General features: G+C 41.1%; 1 protein-coding gene across 3 annotated transcripts in view; it reads right to left on the bottom strand.

Moving 5' to 3' along the window:
• MOCS1 (molybdenum cofactor synthesis 1) overlaps positions 1-20184 on the bottom strand; it is a 30606-nt gene that overhangs the window by 10155 nt on the left and 267 nt on the right. Inside the window, exons 2-8 of one of the 3 annotated variants that reach the window (XM_039568985.1) lie at positions 12611-12743; positions 11808-11975; positions 6795-6959; positions 2634-2695; positions 1248-1359; positions 838-950; positions 83-193 (exon numbers count right to left, since the gene is read on the bottom strand). In XM_039568985.1, the coding sequence (XP_039424919.1) occupies positions 83-193; positions 838-950; positions 1248-1359; positions 2634-2695; positions 6795-6959; positions 11808-11964 (720 nt within the window). In that variant the 5' untranslated portion in view covers positions 11965-11975; positions 12611-12743. Of the gene's footprint in view, positions 1-82; positions 194-837; positions 951-1247; positions 1360-2633; positions 2696-5099; positions 5220-6794; positions 6960-11807; positions 11976-12610; positions 12744-20184 lie in introns of those variants that run through there. The other 2 variants (XM_019281274.3, XM_010391817.4) reach the window with 2 other exon arrangements.

The following is a 20184-nucleotide window of genomic DNA, read 5'->3' as shown; positions in this document are numbered from 1 at the left end:
TACATCCCAGCTACTTTTAGGGAATGAATTTCAACACTATTTTCACTGCATGAAATCAAGAGAATCCTGTTTCACTACCAACCTTTAGGTTCCCATCTGCTGTTATCCTCAGCCGATTGCAGGATCCACAGAAGTGCTCTGACATGGAGGTGATAAAGCTGATTTGTCCCTGGAAATGTGGTACCTTGTAACTCTAAAGAAATGCACAGGAGAAAAAAAAAAAAAAGAGTCAAATACAGACTCCTAACTTTTATAGTTTCACTTGCCTGAAGACCAGAAAATCTATTTTAACATAGATTTTCTTCAGCCCTAAAACCATATCAAAGAAAAAAAAAAAAAGCAAAATCAGTTTTTTCAGGTGTTCCAGTCTATTCTGCCCTGTTTCTGGAAATTCCCAAACTTGTTAAATGCTTGCTCTAGTAGTTATCTGTAACTAACAGGTGATGCCTGTAGGGAGCATGAGCTCGAAAGTCCCCATTTGACACTGTACAGTCTAAACCAATAGTTTTTTCACTGAACAACTGTTCCATCAGGATTGTTAATGTGCAGCCATAGAATGACAGAAGTTTCAAAAGCTGTAAATACAGGCCTGGCATTCTTTATACCTGGCTGAAAATACATCTAGAAAACACACTGTATTTCTAAAGGTAAAGACTATGACTAGCACTTAATAAGCACCAAGTCTCATGCAGGCAGCTTGACCAAAACCCAAGAGTTACTACATTAAGTGTTTATTACTTTGGTTGTCAAATATCAATGCTGAACTTGTGAGCATTTGGGGATTTGGGGCAGGGAAGGAATGGGGGCATGTTTCACATGTTCTCTGCTCAACCCCACCTTGGCTGTGCTGGAAGTCTCACAGGGTAATTTCTCCAATTCCGGCCATCGCTGTTTAATTGTATCAAGCATTTCTTTGTAGCTCACCATCTTCTTGAAGTTCCATTTATTGCCTAGAATTAACAAAACCAGCCTAACTTTAGACTGTGGATTTTATTTTCTTAATTAGCAGAGAACCACTTTTACATTCTCCATGTCTCATTTTAGCTGTAGGTGTCCCAGCCCCAACTAGTCCTTCTACAGCTTATCGAGGGAGGAAGATAAGCTGCAAAAGATACAACATAAAACTTCAGGAAATTCCTAATTCCCTAAAAGAGCTTATCAAAACCTCCAGAGACAAGTCTATGGGGTGAATATTCACCAAGCAGCCCACTTCTGTCCAAGAAGAATCTCAAAGCAGCAGTACTTACCATCAAAGGGCATGTATTCTATGAACCGCACATCAAGGGGCAGATCCTTTGTGAAATCCACAAAGTCCAGCACTTCATCCTCATTGAAGCCTCGCATCACCACACAGTTCACCTGCAGGTAAAGCAGACACCTGAAATTAGTGAGCAGAGTATGTCTTTCTTTCCACTTAACAAGGTTTCACAGTCCTTGCAGAAGGCAACATGGCTAGAAATAACTTCTTTTTTGGAAAGAAAAAATGTTGAGAGAAGCTGGCAGGACTGCAGTGGTATGGATGATCATTTCTGCCTAACTCAACCAAGTTTTTACATCCAACCTAACCAAAGTTGTTCAAGTTGTCTTGCTACATGGAAAACTAATACAAAAGCCAGGTAACACAAACATCATCTTACCCACCAAAGGTATGGCTGCTTTTATTGTTTAAAATGACAACTCCACTCCCCAGTTGTACACTGTGGCTTCTGTAAAAGTACTGGCAAGCTACCTTCCACAGCACTCTCTATGGCAGATGATAGGCAAATTCCCTGGACCAGGAAGTGTTCACAGCACACTCCATAACCATAGGCTACTGGATAACTAGCCCCGCCTTCCTCCAAAAGAGAGGTTAACACTGAGTTTTACCCCACATTCCTCATAAACAATATTTACATTGGAGCCTTAGGTCCTCTGTGCTGTATCTGAAGAACAACTGAGAGCTGTGGACTTGCTAAAATACTTCAGTTAGCAAGGCAGCCTTGTATGTCCAAACATCACCTATCACAGTTCTTAAGAGCTTTTAGGAAAGCCTAAAACCTAGTTTAATTTCAAATGTTTTTCACAGCTGTATAGCCTAAGCCACTTACACATAATAGAACTTTCAAAGCACTCGTGAAACTGAAGGGAACCACAGCTGCAGAACTGCCAACACCTGAGTTAGGGTGAAGTTTCATGCTGCACTGAAGCTGGTCTACCTGCACCCTCAAACTTGCTTTTCCTCTCACACTGGCACTCGAAATAGTCTGCTATAAGAAGCTAAAGGAGACATAACAGGAGAAAATGAATGTCTTTTTGCAGGGTAGTTCCTGCCAGCTAACTGCCTTGGCCAGATGCAGAGCTGAGTGAGACAAATGCCAATTCAAGAGAGAGGGCAGGAGGAGGCAAGTACAGAGCAGGGCTATCCTGTGATGATGTAATCAGTAGGCTGAGGCAGTATGAACCTGCACCCCCAGCTGCACAAGATTTCTCCTTGTTACTTCTTGATGTGATCTTCAAGTTTTTCCCCAGCTTCACTAAAAGTTATTCATGGGGTAGGGTGGGAGGCGAGATGGAATATAATAAATTCCTTTTCAGGTGAACTGTACATATGGTAAAACACAACAGTTTTCAGAGTAAATAAACACTGTATCTACCTTAACAGGATGGTAGCCAAGTTCAGCGGCTTTGTGGATTCCTTCCATTACCTTGTGAAAGCCTAAGATACAAAAAGAGTGACAAAGACAAAAGGTGGTTATTAAGTACAAGACAAATAAAAACCAATCTGATTCAGTAGGCACAGCTGCAAGTAAAAAGACCTGCAAATAAAGAGACTTTAATTATACCCCCCCCCCCCCAAAATCCACAAAGACTACCAGTGTTACTGTGCTCAAGTCACTGATATCAATATTTAACTGGTATATGAGTAATCAACAATACTGGTATGGTTTTTTACATCTTTGGATATCCATATATTATTAGCATATGATTCTCCACTTCCCTGTAAGTCAGCTTTCCTTGTGTTACATTCTTCTTAAAGGGAGTGGAAAGAATTTATCAACTGCCTCCAGATGCAATGAAGAAAAAATAACAAATTAATGTTTATTTTATAGTAATGACTTGTGTCTTTTCTACAATGGCAGAATTTCACTGTTCGGAATCAGACAGCAATGTTGCTAAGTGAATTTTAAAAGGATTTTTCTAAAGTACATTTTGGGTGGAGTGGGTTTAGGACCAAACAAAAGCCCCTTGATTCCCTGTTCAACCCTGGCTACAGATGTAATTGGCTTCCCAAAGCTACTGACTATGCATTAGTCAGAAGATCAGAGGCAGCATTTTTCAGGATCATCATTTTTATGACTAAACATGGGAAATCAGTGAACAAAATGAACAAAATGTGGCACGGATTAGAGCATTTAGGAAAGCAATTCAGTTGGCCTTAGACCCTTGAAAACAAATGAAAGATGTCAAAAACTACTTCAAGGAATGAAGTGGCCGGTTTCATTCTACCATTTAGTGTGGCCTACACCCGCCAGCTGCTCTCAAACACAGGGATACAGTTAATTCAGGGCAAGTATCTTTGCCCCTACACATACCTCTTAAAGCTGGAAGAAAAAAAAAAAAACAACCATGCAGTTTTAGAATTCCAAAGTCATTTAGGAAAGCCTCTTAATGATCTCATCCAAACCACCCCTTCCGTCAACTTTGTTTAAAGTTAAGACCTTTCATCAAGACATCAATTTCATACTTTGCATATTATTCCCTCCCTGCCACACTCAGCAGCTGGCAGAGAACAGAGGTGAGCAGGAACGAGACAGCAAACTCCCGAGCTCTGGGCACACATTTCTACTGAGCGCTCAGCTGCTTGCCCCGTGTTTGTGAATGCCTCTTCTACCCTGGCAGGTCCATCGCCCTCCTTTCCCTATCTATGATCTACTGGAACCTCAGATTCTCTAGTGAACAGATCATACCTTCACTACTCTGTAGGTGTCTTAGCAGAAAAAAGCAGTAACTCAATAGTACTCTGTACATACTTAATATTGGATGCACTCAAAATCAGAAAAAAAGAAAAGGAAAGAGACAAAAATTTCACTTCACTGCTCTCTGGCTAGTAAAGCCATCATAAAGCATGGGCACAGGAAAGCAGAAGACACAATTATTTAATAAGCTAGTTCTAATGCTAATCCTGGGTGCAAAAAGAGTGGTGAAGAGCAAAGTTATTTCACACAGTGAAATAACTCTTGCAAGCAAGTATCTGAAGTTATGGCTTGTCACCTTTCTCAATCACTACCTACTTTTGCATGTGCCTAGGAAGTTTCCAGCACCTGTGGTAGATCTCCTTCCAATTAAGCAAGATTGCAGGCAGATTGTGGCAAGAGATAATGACAGTGCTGTAAGCACTACCCAGAGCCATGAATGGGATCAAAAATCTCTGTAACTGCTCAGAAAATCTCATGTGTGACCTCAGGATTACAGAAAGGAGGAACTCAATGTAACTCAAGAGGCCAGGAAGCAACCACTTCTCCTCTTTCACCCAATGAAAAATTTCAGTATTTTCATCATATTTGATCTCTTCTGAAGTCAGAACTTTAGCCAGCTTTGTAGTACAGAGAACCTTAGAGCCATCCAGAAAAATCCTATGTTGTACAAAACCTCCCAGCATTTAATCCTTACAGGAAAAAAGGCTTCAGGCCTACATTTAATGATAAAATTACAGTACATCATTACCTCATTTCTCCTTGTATGAAACACACACACACACACACAAAAGGGACAGGCCATGAAACAGGTTAGACTGGCTACCTGCATGAAAACATTTTTCATTTGTTCATCCCTCAGAATGTGGTAGATTGGGAGAGGTAGAAATATGGTACTCTAAAGTGCTTTCACACATCAGGATCTCACAGTCATTTTTGTCTATCCCAACCATTTGCAAGTAGGGGCAGATGTGATGCAGGGCACACATTTTCTATGTCTTCTTAAAACCCTAGATTGACTTTCCAGCAAAACAGAAATTATTCCAAGTTTCTCAAGTTCCTGCTAAGCTCCATAAACAGATGCCACCTTTACTTTCCAGAGAAGTTATCAGCCTGTAGGAGTCCAAGACCAGGAATCCCTCTCACCTTAATAGAGCTATATCTTGTTGCCTCTGGAACTGCCACAGGAGACAGGGTAGCTCAGTAGGGCAGGCACTCTATTCTCTGCTCATTCCATACTTGGAAATCTCCTATTAAATAAAAACCCTCAAAAAAAAAAAGTATTTGACATAATTTCAGTCTTTAACCTTAACAAAAAAAAAGAAAAAAAAATCCAAACCAACAGAACTCAATGTTACTATTTTAAACTGATCTCTCTGCTTAGAAAAAAATCTATGATTTGGAGACTTTTTTCTCCTCTTTAAAAATACGGAGTAATAGAAATTTCCCTGTTCATTGTCTATGCCGTTCAGTTGAGCAATTTCTCTCTTTGTTGGTAAAAGATCTTTTTTTCTTTAGAGGGGGAAGAGAACATTTATATAATAAAAATTACCCTCATCCCTAATAACTTTCAGTTTACCTTATAAGCAGCACACTCCTAACAGCTTCTAATCATATATGAAGATCTCTGGCCTTATAATTCAGGAAGCTGGAGGCTCACATTTGCCCCTTCAGTGGCAAAAGAAAGGCGTGTTCCTAATGAATGTCACAAACCAGGTAATACTCAAACACAGAGAGCAGAAGGAAAGAGCATAGCCAACACCTGTTTGTGATTAGATACTCCCAGATACCACTCTGGGAGCCAACTGTGCCATGACACAACCAGATTAATGTAATAGCCTACCCTGGAAGGATAAGGCTCCAGTCAGATTTATGACAAGAACTGATTTCTGCACCATGACACAGAAACCTGAAGTAGTGCTCCCATAGAGACTGTTGACAAGGACACCTTTCTGCACCTGCCAGCAGAACTTTAGTTTGACAGCAGTGATTCAAATGCAGACATTACTTCTCACAGCATTTCAGATTTCTACAGTCCTCTTCCTACCTCTATCTGAGGCTGTTGCCCCATCTGGTGGCTACTCAGAGGTTTTGTCAGAATTAGATGTTCACAGACTGCTGAAGTTACATTGCTGGACAAGAAGGAGACTGATACAACATCAAACCAACTTTAGTTTGGAAGGAAGCCCAACCATGAAGCTGAGCTCTACGATCAGCTTTAGGATTCATTTAAACAAGAATCTGTAACACTGGGCATATCCAAGCATTTTTGAAATTTTATTTGGAATTACTTGCTGAGTAGGAGAGGTTACAGAGCCAACAGCCCTCCTCAAATTACCTCCTATTAAAAAGTAGTGGATACAGAACATCACTACCCACAAGTGAGACCACTGCTACCACACCCCAAATATAACTTCCAGAAACTGCCACTATTCATGACAAGAAGTTAAGTTCTTGTGGCATCTTTGACCCCAGATGGTATAGCAGAAACATTTGGTTTTTTTGAACAGTATTAAAGAAGAGCAGCACACACGACCAACACAAGATTTGGAGAGCCCTCTTAAGATCTATGACTAGCCAGTTATAGATTATATGACTAGCCACATGACTAACTGTGGTGAGCTGAGCATCTTCTACTTCACCAACTTCAATGAAAGGGGCTCTTCCTAAGCATTACAGGAAGAAGGAAAAAGAGTCACTATTGAACAAGCTAGTACAGACGACTTTTCCTAGTCTCAGTCTCACTTCCCTACCAAAGTAACTGACTGTGAAAGATACAGTAAACAATTCACAACATTCCTGCAAGTATTAACACAGTTGCCTTAGAAGACAAGCTTGTACCTTTCCTCCGGACAATGAACTCAAATTTAGCTGGCACCAAAGTATCCAGGCTAATGTTAATGGCATTCAGTCCTGCCTCCTTCAGCCGGGGCAGCAGTCTGGTTAAGTTGATCCCATTGGTTGTGACAGCAATGGTTTTCAGCCCTTCTAGCTTGTACAGTTGACCTAGGAAATAAAAAGTAAAAAGAACACTTCAAATAAGTAGTTAAACTATAAGTTACACAGAAAACACAAAGCATTTGTGAAACAAAGCAAAAAGTATCACTGAAGGTGTGAAGAAAATGTGGACACTTCAGTGCTTTGGCTTTCTTCCAGCTGTATTGGTTTAAGAGACCAATTTTAGCACAAATCCATTTCAAAAGGTATGAGAGAGCAGTTTATTGCAAGTGAAATTGGTGATACAGTTCTGTTTTATTAAAATGCACACTACTTTTGTTCTTCATTTCTTAGAGTAAATACCTACTTTATTGCTGGAAGGCAGCCTCTGATTTTGTGTACTTTCTTATCCTCATCGACCTTTGCAAGCTGAATTTTATGTTCTGCAATAATAATAAGCAGCAAGCCATCCCTTTCACAACTGACACCTGACCTGTTTATTTAGCAACACTTATCCTACAATGCTTTACCAGAAACCAGTTCTAACCCAGAGGTAGCTGCCAGCAGTAGTGACTTTAAACTTCTGAAAAAAATACCATATGCAGTCCCAACTAAACAGGAAAAGGTCAACATACTGGACTACTACAGAGAATCCAAGGCAACAACATCCAAAGGGACAAAACATTTGCACTTGACAACTGAGATATTTCCATTACCAGTGGTAGCCCGGCCAACCGGAGAGTGCTTACGCAAGACACTAAAAAATGGCTAACAAAAGAAAACAGCATAAGAAACAGTTAATATAATGCGATTAAGATTTAAAAAAGAGCTGCCTCCTCATAAGCCAAATGCAGAAATCCTCAGCATACCAGATCTCCAGAGATCAAGCCTTCAAACTTCCAGTTATCAGTACAATAACAAATAAGAACAAAACCCTCATAAACAACTTGCAGAAGCAGAGCCACAGCAAAGTAATTTACTTTGGTTTTTCCTCCCTCCCTCATAGCCTCCACCCTAATTATTTAAGAAATATTTGAAGAACCCGTACTCTTGAGGCAGCTGTAATTACAGCACAACTATTTCATAGTCCCTTCTTCCCTTGCTATTTTACCTCTATTTGTTCATGTTGATAAGAGCTTTATTTCTGATTTATCTCATTTCCCAGCTCTTTTCAAAATATTCACCCTAAAATGAGTCCAGAATGCTGGAATGGGTCAAGCTAGGTCACAGCAAAGATGCTGAAGTTTACAGCAGCAGCATTTTGCAACATGATTAAGAGCTCCATAAAGACATGAGGTTGTAGGGAAAGAGCAATCTTTACTAAGAGAGGTTTTTTCCTGGCCTTCACCTCTCAAAATCCTCCTAAATGACTAAGAAAAACCTCTTTCTAGAGGATAAGTGCTACTGGCTCAATTTTGCCAAAGATTACTTAACACTAACTATCACTAGAGGTCTAATCTTCCTGAGAATAAAGGATACACACTGCAGCCAGAGGATACTTTAGGAACATCACTACTTTTATTTACAGCCTCAGAACACACAAAATGCTGAACACCTCAGAACAACTGAGAAAAAGAGTCTAGGTGCCATACAGGCTTCATTGCTAGAAATGTAAAATGAATAAAGGTATTGAATAAAACTAATGTCATTCTGCAGCCCAAAATGGAAAAATTTTTAAAAAGTAGCACCAGATATTAGGTCAGTACAGGTAGCAGATGATGTCCATACGTATTTTTCCTCATGAGACAGAGCAAGATACAGGATGAGGCACTGGAAATACACTAATACATGGAATCACCTGTAGTAACAAATTGGACAGTAGACAACTGAGAAATAAGAGATGGAGGCTTAACACTAACACCAACAAGCTAAAAAGGACCAGTCAGAATACTCTACCAAGTGTAACCTTCACAGTGTCTTGGTTTCTTGGCTTGTTGACCTCTAAATCCAAAAGGGATTAAAGAGACTTCATAACTTTGTAACTCTCCTTGTACCTGCATTAAATCTGTTTGCTTTAGCACCAATCAGCACAAGCAAAGGCAACTGACAAAAACTATCAAGTAAAAAAGGAAACACAACAGATGTTGTAAGTCCATAGCATGAAGCTAAAACTTGTATGTCAAACTTGAGCCATGAAGTGAACCATTTCACATGTACCTTTTCCTTTAGGATCAGGAGCATCTTCTTAAATAGACAATTTTCTTACATATTCTCCTCCAATCATTTCCTTAACTGTATTTCTCCCGACTGAGTCCAGAAAAGGTGTGTATATTTCCTAACACATCAACTAACAAGTCTACCCTACACCACTTCTCTCTTGAAATGGGTATGTTGCTACAAAAAGTCATCCAATAGTCCATCCTCCACCCCTTGGGAAATGATCTTGTCAGTGCAGATGTGTACTCCTCAGACTACTAATAATAAACAGCTATCACAGAGTTTATATCCGGTGCTTATTTAAACTTTGAGTATCTCAAAGGAGATGGATTCTACATTCCACTATCAGCTGCTTCAGAAAAGTCTCAAACATATGTTTTCAGCAGTACCCAGGACATAATTTAGCTTTCAGCAAGTGTTGGATGCTGACTCATAGTTTATGTACGTGCATCTGTTAAAAGATTTAAAATAATCTAAAGACCTGTAGAAGGTCTCTGAATAGCATGGTCTCCTACAGTAGCTTCAAATCACATTTGTTCATTGAAACAACTAAAAAACTTGAATTTGAGTATTAAAAAAATTTGGTAACAGAAATCTAGCATTAACATCTTTGAGCTTTACTGGCATTTCACAGATCATTTATGGTTTGGAGAAAGGGTGGCTAAAAATAAACCTAGCTTAAACCTCAACCCATTTCAGCACCTGAGATATTGTAGCCAGCTTCTCTAAAACCATCTAGATAACCAGACTAACTATCCCAGACCAAACCAGTACATTATGCTAAGACAGCTTCAATAAAGGTGCTTTACTCAAATTCTGCAGAAGACATTTTTGGGCTTGATTTTCCTTCAATGAGTTTTCCCATAGCTATTACACTGAGCTATTTAGTTTTGAGTCTCTTATCTTGATCCCAGACTGGGGCACTGTAGAGTAATACCAAAGTCTGAGAAAACAGGAAGTGCTTGTAGACCTAATTCAACAATTTTCAACATACCTTAAAAAAACCCAGCCAGACTAATATAAATCCACAACAGAATGAACTAATACAACAGGACAAACATCTGAACATCCCTTACCTTCACCCCAAGATCACTATTGTTATCCATTAATACGATCACTATGAATCTGTCAAAGCTCAGCTGTCAACAGGAACACGGGCAGAATAATGAAAACCCAGTAGTTCAAAAAGATCCATTTCTCTCTTTCAGGCACAAAAATGAACCTTTGAGAATTCTATCGTTGGAGTAAAGCAAAACAAAAAGATGTCTATCCTTCTAGTACCAATACTTCTGGATTGCAGCAATACGATAATGCAAATTGCCACGACCTGACTACTCCACTTAGACTATCAACATCAGAACGGCTGTGTTGAGTATAAGCCATCAGCAGCTACCACTGACAAATAAAAAAGGTGCCTACAATACTCCAGAAAAGAAAGTTCTGCACTGAACTGATGGTTGATTTCAACTCGTTTTCATGCCAATACTATATGCTGAACTGCAAAGCTTTATTGTATTTTAAATTGCAACCTAATTTATAAATCTAGTTCCCTTTTATAGGAGCCAATAATTATACCTATTACCATTGGAAAGAATCTAATACCTTGAAAGAAATGTGTCTCTTGAAAGGCATATAGCTCCCTCAATACTAAAACAACCCCAAACCCATCATGCATGGGCAAAATGTTCTAGATAATGGTATTTCAGAGTACCAAAATGTTAGTGCCATTTCAGAACTCTTCACAATCAAAGTTTGAGGTGACACACCCCAGCTCAGTCCAGTCACAGCTTTTCCAGCTATAAACAGGTCAGTTGTACAAACTACAACAGCTCCTCTGCTTCCTTTGGAAGGTCGTCTTCTTTGGAAAAGTTCTTCCAAATCCTGAACAAAACAGAGCAGAGGCAGAGACCAACTGTTTTCTACACAAAAGCTCACTGCATTGGTAGGCAACCTCCCTTCTTTCAAGACCTTCATCTTCCACATAAACCCCTTCTTATCTTCAGTACTTAGAAGAGTGTATGTCCAGAAACAGACAAGTCCAATTGTCTACAATACACCAAAGTGCACCCCCCTACACAGCCTTAATCTATACATTGACACTACACAGATCTACCGCAATTTTCTTAACATATGAGACTTTGGACAGAGGAAAAAAAGCACCTGACTCAAGAGAAAAGACCCAGGCAGAGTAATTTAACACAATACCTATCAAAGCAGATAAAATTTACCCAGTAATTTACCTTCCATTGAAGTAATAGTCTTCATCAATAACTGTAAAAACACAGGTTTTTTTCACCATTCCTTATTAAACACAAGCAAGTAACATCTGTTATCAAGGTAGCAAAACAAAACCACAATAAAAACCTCACACTCCTAAAACATCACAGAGAAAATTTGTTTTGTTTGTAAGCACATATCACTTGTTCTTCCCCAGTGAGGACCTGGTCATGTAAGTTCTTGATTTTTCACCCTCAGGCTGCATTATTGCAAGTTACTGTAGCCAGATGTTGAATATGAAAACAATGCTAAGTTCAGCTGGTATAATATAAAGACACGGAAGTTCCATCCAAGCAACAGAGTAGAACTGGAAATTTTCTGAAAGGTATCTTGCATTTCACAATGCTGGGAAAAAACACCACGATTAAATGTGTAACTATCCTTCTGGTTGCCAGACTGTGTCAGTAGGTATCTGTAAGTGCAGTTCTTGGATCGACGTGTACCAAGTCATTCTGAAACACTCTGTACTGATTTGGAACTCACCCACAATATCCACCACATCGGGACGGATAAGCGGCTCTCCACCTGTCAGTCGGATCTTCTCCACACCTTCTTTCACAAACAGTCTGGCTAAGGTGATTATCTCCTGGGCAGTCAGTAGCTCTGATTTTGGAGTCAGCTGAACACCTTCCTCAGGCATACAGTACTGACCTGAAACAAAGATTACACAAATACATGGGGCAAAAAATAACCAGCAGCAATTAATCTAATATTGATGGGGAAAATGCACCAAGGGCAGCTGTCTTTAATGAATGTCAAATGACACCAATTGTGCAAAAATTTTACAAACAATCTCCTAACAATTTCCTGGTTTCCTTCAGAGAAAAACCCAAGACTAATTTGATGTGCCTCAAAATTACAATGGATCCACTTTGAAGAAAAAGAGGATCTTACTTCTATCTAACCTGCATTCAAACAGAGACACCAAGTTCAACCAGCAAGCCCTGGGACATCAGCACAGACTTTGCAGACGTAATTGTGGGAATGCCCAGGTATGAGCTCTCCTGCTTACAGAGACCTTGGGCACACAAGCACCATTATCCAAACCACATCAAGTCTGATAAAAGATCTGTCACTTCCTGTCTCTGGCAGGTCCCTAGGCTTGCTCTTTGCTCCCCATCCCATCAGTAGCTCAGCTCTAATTAGTCTCTATCTGTCCTTTATTGTTACTTTGTGAAGACAAGAAACAGCACAGCACCAGCTCAGCAGTAACACCCTAACCCACACCTTGGCATTTGCCAAGAATGTGCAGAGGAGTCTTGTGCAAGGAACCAGCAGACACTTACACCTGAGGTTGCATTTCTCAGTCAACGAAATTCGCAAGTAATTGTGCTGCCGCCCAAAGCTGTCTGTCAAAAAAGCAGAGAATGGAGCAGCATGTTCCAGTACAAAGCGTTCTCTTCCTGAGCTTTGTAATTCCTGTAACAAAAACAAGCAAGTGTCAAATATTTGAATAGTTACCCTGTCAACTTGCTGTATAAATATCAACTTTGAACTGAACTGATAATTATTATTCCATTCCTCCCCACATAGACAGCTGCCCAAGGAAAACCATCATCAAAACTGGCCATTTATTGATTAAGTTTCATACCCTACACAATTCCATTTCTACAATTCTCCCTGTGCATTTTAAGATACCTGTCTTTGCCACACGTGCTTCAGGCTTTTTGTGCAGAATAGAAGGTGTTTTTGCTCAACTGTCTGTCTCTTCCCAGAATCAGTGATCCAGGATCACCTACGCTCACTACAGCCCTTGGGTAAATGAAATTACAGAGAAGGGGCCCTTCCTCCACTTCAGCACAAGCGAACCAGTTGATGAAACACTGCATCTCTGCTTATGTTCCTACCATATTCCATGTGCAATATTAACATCTTCTTAATAGCAAAACTGAATTATTGCTACATACAATTATGTTTCATGATGTGTATTCCAAAAAGATTTCCAACAAAGTCTTCCTGCCTAAACCCATATAAGAGAATATTTCCAAAAGGCTTATCTCAGTTAAAAGATGACAAATAATGCAGAGCAGACGACAAATAACACAGGATGGAACTGGAAGAGAAATGTGTGATTCTGAACACCTGTTCAAACTGAATAAAAAAGATCAGAATTTTAAAAATTTCTTTATTAACTGTAATGAAGTGAGTATTACAAGTGATTTCTACTTACAATTTTGGGGTTTTTTTAAAGCACAATGTATGAATATTTGCCCTCTAGAATGAGGGCATAAGAAGGATGAGGACCTCCTGGAGCAAGACCAGATGGGGCCACAAAGCTGCTCAGATGGCTGGAGCACCTCTCCTAAGAATACAGGCTGAGAGAATTGGATTTTTTCAGCCTGGGGAGGAGATGGCTTTGGGGAGACATCATAACACTTTCCAGTACCTAAATGGGACTACAGGAGAGCTGGAGAGGGACTTCTTACAAGGGCCTGTAGTGATAGGACAAAGGGGAATGGTTTTAAACTGAAAAACAGTAGATTTAGATATTAGGAAGAAATTCTTTACAGTGAGGGTGGTGAGGCACTGGAACAGGCTTCCCAGAGAAGTTGTGGATGCCCCATCCCTGGAAGCGTTGGATGGGCTTTGAGCAAGCTGGTCTAGCACAAGGTGTCCCTGCCCATGACAGGGGGTTTGAACTAGATGATATCTAAAGGCCCCTTCCAACCCAAACCATTCTATGCTTCTATGATCACACTACGTATCAAAATAAATACCCCAAATAGTAGCTGCAAACGAATACAGTTCAAGCTTATACCAAGTAACTTAAAAATATCAGTACCATCAGTGCCAGAACTGTTGATTATAGCAAGGTCTAAATGCAGGGAGTCCCACTGCCTTTAGCCCATGAATTTCAAATTACAATGTTATAGCTCTATTTTTCTATACCTGTAAAGCATAGCTGAAACCACTCTGCTGCTTTTGGAAAATATTTTGATACCTCAAGTGAAACTTACAGTAACTGAATCAACTCTTATCACAGTACTGCAGAAAAGCAAGAGTTTACCAACGTACTTTATCAGCTGGTGGATACTTGGTTCAGGCACTATGTACAAACATCCACAAACAACATAATTCAAACTCTTTTAAGTATTTTCATCTATTATATCAGACTTAAATTAACATTTTATAGGAGGTCAATTTGGTAACTCATGAATGAGGCCAGCTGCCTAGCATCACAAAATAAACCAGAGAAAACAAAATAATTAAGGGAACCACCTTCACTGAGTCCTTGTTTGTTAACCACATACAGATATTTAACAGACAGCCATGGAAACCAGGACAAAACTAAAGGATTCCTGGACACGCAGTGAATTTCATATCTAGTGAAAAGTAAAAACCATTTCTGTATACATGGTGTTCACAAAGTTCAAGTGTGTGTCTGTGAATCAGCTGCAGAATTGTGCCTCAAGTTGAAATTGTGCTGACTAGTCTTCATAGGCTGCAGCAGGCAAAGGATTAAATAAAGTTTTGACATAAATTTAAGATGTAGAATGAGGAACCAGACAAAATGACACATCAGTGGGTATTTAAGCTGCTTACCTAAGCAAAAGCCATGACTCACATCTAGTGAAAACCAGATCTGTGAAATCTCTGGACATACTAAAATCAGCATGTATGGGACAATGCCAAGGGACTGGGCAGGAACACACATAGCCACAGCCATCAGCTCCCTGGATCTGGTCATCACTAGTAACCAAAGGAGCTAATCCTGCACAGGATTTCCATAGAGCCCTTGCAAGAAATCTAGAAACGATCAGCTAGAGTGTTGAACCACCCAGGTATGCTTCCTCAAAACGTTTTATTCTGAAAACATTTGTAAGAAACATTTGTGGGTGGGTGGAAGCCACAGAGGACCCTCAGTGATCAAATCAGCCCGACAGCAAAGGTTATCTGGGGAGAGACACAACTTCAGCCACCAGCAGCCGCAGCAATTTTGTTTCCAGCTGTGCTAACACTATGCTGGCTGCTGAACTTAAAAGCAGGAGCAGACGTTCTTGGCAGCACAGTCTTTTCACTAACCTTTAAACAATCCACTGCACTTGATCCGAACAGCTCTGTGGTAAGATAAGAACATCTCTAAGAACATTCATAGCAGTGAGGAGCTAGAGAAGATAAAAGACATACAAAGAGGCTGTTTCAAAGCCCAGAAAACATCTGTTTACCCCTGATAAAACTGCAGTAGTAGTTTTCACGGAATTGTTTTTCTGCCTGGAGAAAGCAATCCCTTTCAGTTTCAGGGGCCACAACAGCAGAGGCATATGGGTGCAAGGCCAGCCCTCCCGAGACATGGCCTTCCCTTCCAGCGGCACCAAAAGAGTCTCTGGCAACCACTCTGCAGCCACACACGTTCTTTCACCTCCACTTTCTCCAGCACGCAGAACAAGTCATCTGGTTTTAAACACCCCGGGAAAATGCTCCAGCCTAGGGCTGTGCGGGTTGCTGTTGATCTCTGCACAGCTTTAGTTTCCCAAAAAAATCCCAAGTTGGGAATTCCTTGCTTTGATAGAAATGCTGGCTCTGTTCCACTTATTCTAAGAGTTTCTCCGAATACAAGCCAGGTTAACTCAAAGAGCCCAGGTAAATAACCAGACTTCATTTCTGAAATCTGCCAAACTCAGAAAAAACACAACACAATAGTGTTTTTTCTTGAAAACCATGCTGCCTTCTGACCTGGTTGGATACCTGATTTTCTCCTTCCTATTATTTTGGAAATGTGTTCACATTTGAGAGGGAAAGCACTCCCAGGTTCATTAAAATTATCTGAGGCTCTCTTGTGGGAGCCCTCCTCTCCTGTTTCTTTCTCAGTAACTCTTTTTTGCATCTTTTTCAGGATCAGGCTTCCTTACCACTCCACTTAAAAACAGAACAGTGCAAACCTCCTGCCTCCTGGTTTTAGAGTGTGCATTACAGGGAAAGAAAGAAGGGAAAAGTTGTCCTCCCCGAAAGAAAGGTGGGGGCAAGTGAGGGAGACTTTAATGCTTTTATGCAATGCAGGACAAAACTGCATACTTTCAAAGACAGCAATATCCTGTTTTCAGGAAGGAGCCACCACTGGAGCGGGACACAGGAGACCAGTTCTGTTGCTGGTCTGTCATCCATCTACATGGCTGGTACAGGTAATGTAGCTAAAGTAAGGGGAATAACACTGCCCTTCATTAATTACTCTTAAGTGAACTGTCAAGAAGCAGCATTAAAAGACCAGGCACTCAGCAAGAAATTGTTGTCAATAAACTTTAAAGTTTCTACTGGAAACAACTAATTCTTGCCGCAAAGTAGTGGGTTTTAGAACAGGGAAAAGAAAAATGTTTCACACAGCCACTAGAACTTCTTTCAATCATTTTCTTTTTGTGTACAGAAATGGGTTTTTCTGGGAGGGAAGAATGACGGGAGACGGAATTTTTAAGCTATTCAGTTTCTGACCAATTAGATTTCAGCACAGAGGAATTAGGAAATACCCATCAGTACCATCAGCTTGAACTCCAGCAGAAGGGGATCCTGTACTACCAAAACTGCCACTGCACCCAGCACCAACTCATGTTTTTATCAATACCACAGGAAAGGCCAATTATCAGAGATGAAAACTCAGCTGCCTTCCTGGTAACTCAGGGCAAGGATGAAGCACTCTCTCAGATTGCTGTGTAAGAAGGATTTTCTCAAGGGGAAGAATAGGTTGAGGTTGAACCGCATCACTTTGTGAGAACTATTGGAACAGAAAGACAGCAAAAGCCTGCTACAGTTCCCAGGCTACAGGGAAAGGGTTATTAGTTCCCTGAAGTGGGAAAAGGTGAATGGTTGCTGGTATTTTAACATATCAATGCCCAGTCCCAAGACTTTTTCACTCAAAAGGGATGGCTATAACCCACAAGTCCCCACTCCCCACTCTCCATAGTTGACAGGAGACACTTCTGCACATTGGAGGAGTATGCCCTGTCACACAGTGTGCTTTATCTGATCCGTGAAAAAAACAGGTTCATCCTCTGGGCTGTCAATCACATGTTCTATACTAGTACTGAAAGAATGAGAGCTTAGATGACTGCACCTAGCAGCTACATTTTGACAAGCTGTCAACCCTTCAGACCTGACAATTCACCTGTGATTTCCAGGAGAACTCGTCTAACAATGCAGCAAAATTGGAAGCTGTCAGCAGAGGTATCAATAACCACCAGGAACACCACAAACTGACAGATACTAAAAAAGCTCAGTTAAACACAAGGGGGCAGACGACAGAACTCTTACCTACTAATCAAGCTGAAGATCAAGTACTATTCTTGCTGTACTCTTCCACCTTCACTTCATCCCCTGTGATACTTGTGCACTAGGAAACAGTAAAGCTTGCAGACACTTCTGCACAGACCTGTGCACCCATGACATTGTTAGCGCTGCTCCTGCACCCACTGGCTCATCAAGCTCCTGCAGTCTTGCTGGGTTTGTGCACAGCGCTGCTGTCTCAGTGTAGTACCTAACACTGCTGCAGCATCACAGACACAACTCAGCAAAAGCTCTTCTCTTTCATGCCTCACCTTTAGTGTCTGAGTCTGTAGGGAAGTGGTGACATAATGTCCTTGGTTCAACCTGGAAATCAGACAACCGCAGAGGCTGAAATGGGCCTAAGTAGGCCAAGTGCCAGAATGAGGTCTGAGCTGAGAAGTCCAAGACAAATGTTTTTGTGAGGGCTCAGCAGCTGCTGCCCAACAGCTGACCCCAAACAGCAGGCTACACTTGTGGGTACTGGCACAGAGAGCACTGCCCAGGGACTGCTACCGGCCACCCACAAAACAGAGAGGCAGCACACAGAGAGTTTCAGACACGACTGGCTGAGAATTAGGGCCATATGAGGTCTTTCTGGGAAAACTGGGCTCTCCACTTTATCCCAGCACTGAAGGCTTCACTGTGGCCATAGAAATTTTCAGCAGGTTGTGTTCGGATTACAGGATCTACAAGAGCACACGGAGAAAGATGAAGTGAAACTTTGTATCAAGACCCTTACTGGACATGATACATCTAGAGCAGAATTTTAAAAAATATACTGATTTCCAGTTTTTTAGTAGAAATAGGTCATCCTACATGATCGTTTTAATTCAAGAATACAATCTGGACATATATTATCATGGATACAAGATGGTAGGATGGCATCAAACTGTTAACTCTTAATTAGTAAAAAAAAAAAAATCCAAATAAGTGCTTGGAAACAACCAAACAAATGTGAAAATGCTGCTTTCAGAGTGCCTGTTGCTACGTGCCCTGTTCTAGTCTTAGAAAAAGGAACTCCACTCTGTGCACATCTCCGAGACTGACAACTGTACCTTAAAAACCAAGATATAAACAAGTAAATTGTTCACCACACACTGCCAGTACAGCAGCTGTACTGACCCCACTGTCTGCAACCTAACCTAAAGACTTACAATGGATGGCTTTGGACACAGCCTCCTAGTTGTCTCTTGAAGCTCCTGAGTTACAGAGTTCTTCCTTCCATAGCTATAATGACCATTTTAAAGGGGACTGAAATATAGCCTAGTGCTCTCTTCTCCCCTTTGCACACACCCCCTCCCCAAATTCTCAGGAAACTAATGAGAACCCATGATTACTTGCAGCTCCAGTACAGAAGACAGTCAAGCAGTATTCACAACTGTTTTGAATGTTTGAATGTTCTCTCATTTGAAAGCACATTTCACTGTCCCCTACGGCTGTTAACGCTAATTGCTCCTCTCTACACATCAATCCCAGGAGACTGAGAACAGAAAGGAGCAACGAGTATATTACCACTGTATAGTTGCTAAGTTTGCAGTGCCTTTGTTTTTACACTAACCTTGCTTCTCAAGCCCCACGGGATATGAGCCGTGCCCTGGCACACTTCTCATGTTTACTATTTACTATGCCATAAATGCATACTTCCCATCCCATTCTTCCAGCTACCGTGGTGTTTTGCCCCTTAGGGAGGTAGGGCTTTCAGACGGATGTTGTAATCAAGCTCTCTCAAAAGTATTCCTGAATGTTTGTTCAAGGTATCCAACGTATAGAAAATAGTGAAAAGTAATTCTGATCAGAATTTAAAAAAATGTTCATGGCCTAGGAAAACAAACAAACAAACAATACAAATTCAATAACCTATTTTTCTGAGTCAAGTAAACATTCAATAAAGCAACGCACAAATCCATTTGGTTTCCTCTAAATAAGTAAGTGGCAGTGAATGCATTCAATTCTGGTGACATGGAGTCTGTAACTAGTAGCTTTAGCTTATTTTCTCTTTGTTAAAGCCAGCCGTGCAATTGCAAGTAACTCAATAAATCATGTCCTAGCTGGGATTGCTCGGTGTGCCATGCCCTCCTTCTGCCACAGTTACAGAACCTTTGCCTTTCCACGCCGCTTTTTCGCCTGCATTTGGACACCAAGAGCCCGAATCCACCCGAGGGACCGAAAGTTAAACCGGGAGAAGCCGTATCAGGGCAACACCTGTGTTCACTTCGCGCCAGCACCAGAACAGGTTCAGTGCGAAGCTCGCTTGACCATCGGAGCACAACCACCGAAAGCTGCCAAACCACTCGGGTTTTGACCCAGGCTGATCAAAGAGCGTTGTGTAATCTCTCTTTGGCTGGGCAGGAGCACAGGACCGGCTCGGTCCATGATACGGAGTGTCCCACGTACCACCAAAGTAAGGGTGACATTTCAACAAAGGGAGGACAAAGAATTATGTATTACTACATGTTTTGTTGACTCTTCCCCCTATAGAGAACCAGGTCATGTGCCCAGGTCATGGGCACAAACCACCGGTCCGTCCAGGACAGGTTGCAAAATTCTACGGACAGGTTGCATTTCTGTGGAACGCGCTGGCAGCCCCCGCCCGCGGCGCCCAAGCCCC

The sequence above is a fragment of the Corvus cornix genome, chromosome 3 (genome assembly GCF_000738735.6).
Source record: "Corvus cornix cornix isolate S_Up_H32 chromosome 3, ASM73873v5, whole genome shotgun sequence".
Taxonomy (NCBI): Eukaryota; Metazoa; Chordata; class Aves; order Passeriformes; family Corvidae; genus Corvus; species Corvus cornix.
This window is presented reverse-complemented; position numbering and strand designations above follow the sequence as displayed.